At 43.2% G+C, this 4,847-nt stretch overlaps 1 protein-coding gene across 8 annotated transcripts in view; it reads left to right on the top strand.

Moving 5' to 3' along the window:
* Window positions 1–1,559: 1,559 nt before the first annotated feature.
* Window positions 1,560–4,847, top strand: part of APLP2 (amyloid beta precursor like protein 2) — a 26,593-nt gene continuing 23,305 nt past the window's right edge. For all 8 annotated transcript variants that reach the window (XM_008636869.2, XM_017738475.1, XM_017738476.1 and 5 more), the window contains exons 1-2: window positions 1,560–1,762; window positions 3,010–3,139. In XM_008636869.2, coding sequence (XP_008635091.1) covers window positions 1,643–1,762; window positions 3,010–3,139 — 250 coding nt within the window. In that variant the 5' untranslated portion in view covers window positions 1,560–1,642. The remainder of the gene's footprint in view (window positions 1,763–3,009; window positions 3,140–4,847) is intronic.

Below are 4,847 nucleotides of genomic sequence, written 5' to 3' on the forward strand. Positions count from 1 at the left end.
GGACATCGATGCTGCTATCTGTTACACATAGTTTGGTATTTCCTTGCTTTGTGGTCTGTGTTAAAACATGCTGTCATGAGCATCTGTTGATTAGAAGGGTCAGAGTAAATAGAAACCACTTGTATAAGACTGTTTCTCTTAAGTGATGGACGGGTGAATAGTACTTAAAATTCAAGGGGTCATTTTTCTGCAGTTAATACTTGAATTTATGCTTTTATGCCTCAGGTTGGTTTTCTCCCCCAAGCACTAATCTCGTGCTCAGCACTAAACAATCCTTGACTTTCAGAATGTTGAAATGTCTTATCTCCAGGCAGTGAGATAAGGGGAGGGGGAGAAATGAGCTAATTATAATGGAGTTATTCTTTTTCCTAATATCCAGTAACTAGGAGCTGCACAAAGAAGTTGTCCAGTTGAATTCTACTCTTTATTCCTTTATTTGCTTTAGGCATACAAATATTGGTATGAATTGATGGGGGTCTGCAGGCAGTAGGGGATGAACAGTGACCACAGTAATTTATGCATTTTTCAGTGCACAAAAAGTTAAATATGAAGGCAGGACTGGTAGCCTGGGGTTGTGTTGCCTGCCAGTGAAAAGCAGCTTAGGGCCAGCAGACTGCATTGCTGTTTCCATCTGGAGTAGTTGAAATTGATTTAATTCTCCTGAACACCTTAAAGAGCATTTGATTTAGTAATTCATCTGCTTTTTTGCCTTATGCCTCTTTCTCTTTTACAACAGGTAGTAGTTATTTAAGGAGAGCATGTTCAGCTCCCACCATCCACTTGGTCTTCTCAGAAAAAAAAAAAAAAAAAAAAGGTCTGCAATTTAATGCACTCTTCTTTTTCCTCTTTCGGTCAGCCAGCAAGATTTCAGAAAGGGGCCCTGACCTTATTTTCATTGATCAGTCTGCAGTTTGACCCAAATGTGGGCCTGGGCTGTCAGGTTTTTGTCTGCTGGTGCAGTCTGGGAAGTGCGCAGAATACACATCTGAAACAGCTCCCCATAGGAATGCACTGAATGGGACACAACAGGCTTTGAGGAGCTGGTTGCCACAGCTATTTTTTCTGATTCAGCAGAAATCATCTTTATTTGTATGTTTGAGCAAAAATCTTGGGTATTTCTATCCCAATTATTCAATGATACTGGGATAAACATATAGCTTTAAACTCTGAGCAGGATTCTTGCAGTGGGACGCAGTTATTTTATTAGTAGTAGTAATACCTGCTTATGTGTAACCTCACAGAGGTCCTTCTGCCAAAAGTTATTAGTATTATTTAGTAAGTTTTTCAGACATCTGTTTTGCCCCCATATAGGTGCAGCCTTTTAGTGGGAATTATTCTTGGTTTTGGTAAGCTGTTGTTTCAGTTGTAAAAACAGAGTTTGTGAAAACAAATGCCTTGCTGGTGAAAACTTGGGGTTGGCTCAGCATCTCAAGGAATGTTGTTACAAAATAGTTTGCAAGACTCCACTGATATTCTGGATCAAGCAGGAGCTGTCTGAGAAGATGCCAGAGGGTTTCTGGTTCTGTGAGTTGTTGAGTCTTTGATCAGATAATGAATCAAGGTGTTTTGTTTTGGTTTGTCTTCACAGGCCCTTGCAGCCAATGCTGGGACAGGGTTTGCGGTGGCAGAGCCTCAAATTGCCATGTTCTGTGGGAAGCTAAATATGCATGTGAACATCCAGACTGGGAAATGGGAACCTGACACTTCTGGGACCAAGAGCTGCTTTGGAAGAAAGGAGGAGATTCTGCAATATTGCCAGGAGGTGAGATTTTCTGTGTAATCCTGACTCTTCACTGCTGTGAAGGAATTGGATTCCAATTTAGCTGCTCAGTAGCAAATTAACCCTGCAGGAGATGAGCTTGCTTTTGCCCATGTCCAATTCCCTGTACTGTCCTGCTGAGTTATTGCCCAGGAAGAGCAGGGAGGACACTGCAGTGGGATTTAGAAGCTACCTCAGATCACCTCACACTGCCACAGAAGGTCCTTGGTCTGTATGTCAGAGGTATCTTCATGTATGTTTGCAGGGCTCTACCCAAATGTTCTGCCTCTGAGCTGGTTAACCAGCATCTGCTCCCTGTTGTGTAAAATGGAACCTGACACCTATTCTAGGTAGAATGTGGCTGTGCTATTCTCAGTGATGTGTTCAGATCAGCCAGAATATTAGAAAAATATTTTAATCAAATTTTGATGGTATTTTTAAGCTCTTTATACTTTATTGCAAAAGATGTAATCGTCTTCTACTGTGTTTCAGATACTCTATAGCATATTGGCCTTGTCCAGTGTCTTTAATTGCTCCTATGAGGTGACAGGCACATAAAATACCACAAGGAATGTATTTTTTTTTAATGGGAAAGTAACAGAATGTACCATGTCTGGACTGGAAAACTTTTTAAACTGTTTTACAAGGCTGATATAACTGGGGCTGCATTTTTTTCACGTAGTAGAAGCCTAAATATAAGCCAGTGTCTGGACTTGAGAACTTGAGCAGGGCATAAGGATCAAATTAATACATCATAAATGGACCAGGCATGAGGAAACCTGAGGAGGTGGGTGCTTTTTCTGACAAGTGTTGAGAGAGTCTGAAGACATTACTAAACCCTGTTTGTTGGTGATTGCTGTTCCAGGGGGTATTGTGTTGCTCCAGAAAGAATTAAACAGCTACATCTCCTCCAAACCTGAATACCCAGATGCTCCTCCTCCACTGCTGTGCAAATCCAGACCCCTTAGCTTAGTGCCAGTGAGGCCTCTTGCCCTGACCTGGCTTTCTCCTGCCTCAAAGCAGTGGCATATCCATTTCTGAAGCCCTGTGTGACAGACAGCTGGAGCTTTCTTTATGTCTCCAGCTGTCCTGAGTTTGATCCAGAGGAGAGCGTGTGTCCATGTGCAAACTCCAACTTGTTCCTGTGTAGAGAATCAGCCTCACTACTCTACTACACTACTAAGGTAGGGGCTGCTCTGCACATTCTCTGTCCTTTCTGGAGAGAAACCTCTGTCTGTGCTGTTCCCCAGATGTACCCAGACCTTCAGATCACCAACGTGGTGGAAGCCAACCAGCCTGTCAGCATTGACAGCTGGTGCAAGCATGGGAAGAAGCAATGCAAGGACCACACTCACATCGTCGTGCCCTTCAAGTGCCTGGGTGAGTGTGTGCTGGGTGTGCTGTGCATTCCTGTGGGAGAAGCAAGGAATTGCCTCCTGGGTTCTTACAGAGAGAACAACTCAGTTTGTAAGACTTCTCTTGTATCAGGTTGTCATTTCCACATTCAACTTCCACTGAAACATTTTTCTTTCCACAAGATGGAACTCTGCCTTTCTGGAGCAGATCAACAGCTTGGTAACAGCTGTGGTGGAATAATGGTGCCTGGCATGAAAAACAAATCCCCATTCTCTCTGCAACTGCCATAAAAACCTGAAGGCTATTGTATCTGAGTATCACAAAGACATTGGGATTTAATATTTTGATCCTATTTTTGTGAAGCTTTAATATTTTGTTGCCTTGGAGACTTAAATGCTCAGTGTGCTCAGGCTTCCTGCTTGGTCTTGGCAAGAGATCTCTATTCTATTTCAATGACTATATTTAAACGTTGCTGTTTCAAAGAGGCCCTGCTTCTTGCAGCTGTATCCCCTGTCCCCATTTTGAACTGTGAAAGAGTATGAGATAAACTGTGATGGATTTCATGGTGCTTTCCAGAATCTCCCCACCCACTGGAATCAGGCAGCATGTTTTAACTGGTTAACTTGTGACTTCTGACTTGTGGGTTGTGGCTGACACTGCGCTGCCCCATGCTGCCCCAGCTTAGTTTCAGCTGGCTGACTTTCTTTTCAGTTATCCACTGGAAAAGACTTGTAGGAAGTCTTGGACGAGTCTGATTGCTGGGAGCATTCAGTAGGAACCAGTTTTCATAATTTCTATTCGTATCTTAGGTTACCATGCGTTTTGACAAGGAGAACTCCAGCAAAGAAGCAGAACCATGTGGGTGTTTTGTCCTTTATGTAATACCTTCCACTAGACAATCATAAAGCACTTCATTAAACATACAAGTTATTGTGGACACGTCCTGGGAGAAAGGTGCTTGTGTTTATAGATGTGGAAATTCAGGTTTGGGAAGCAACCAAGCCCTGATCATAAGAACTTCTGATGGAAATAAGGATGAAAGCAAGATCCCTGGATTTATAAGGAGTCGTCTTTTTTACAAATCCTTCCCCAAGCCTAATCTCCAGCTGAAAAATAAACTGATTTTACTGACACTGCCCTAAAATTTGATACTCATTAAACCATTTATTCAGGTTTTTCGTCAGTGTATTTCACACTGTTCATGACTTGCAGGCCTCAGCCTGTGAGGCTGCTTTGGTTTTCAGATCTGAGTTGCAAGTCTGGAGTCCATGTATCTCTACAATCTCTTTGTCTTTAGCACTACACACATTGCTTGTTGTAAATGGATGTTTCTCTGGGATTATAGTCAAACTGTGGGATTTTGTTCCCATTCTTGGTTGTGTTTTCCTTGCGTCTTGGTTCTAAAGACAGGTGTCTGCTAAGGAAGGCAGGAGCCTCCCCTGGAATGGAAAATACAGCCCCCTCCCCTCCGAATTATTATAATTTTGAAATTAATGGGCTTTCAGGCAAAGATATGAGAAAAGAAATAGCAGTTCTTTACTAGTGTGTGTATGTATAGCGAGGCAAACGACAACAACAGTGACAACAACAAACGAGAACAGCAAACCCAATGAACGGTCGGGCTCTTCCCGCTATTGAAGCGCTTTCCCCTCGGTGCAGTTCCGCTCACGGCCGGCAGGGGCGCTGGTGGCTCCCGGCCAGGCAGGGCGGGTGCGATGGTTCCCCCGCGGCT

The sequence above is a fragment of the Corvus brachyrhynchos genome, unplaced genomic scaffold, assembly GCF_000691975.1.
Source record: "Corvus brachyrhynchos isolate BGI_N302 unplaced genomic scaffold, ASM69197v1 scaffold46, whole genome shotgun sequence".
In the NCBI taxonomy this organism is placed as follows: Eukaryota; Metazoa; Chordata; class Aves; order Passeriformes; family Corvidae; genus Corvus; species Corvus brachyrhynchos.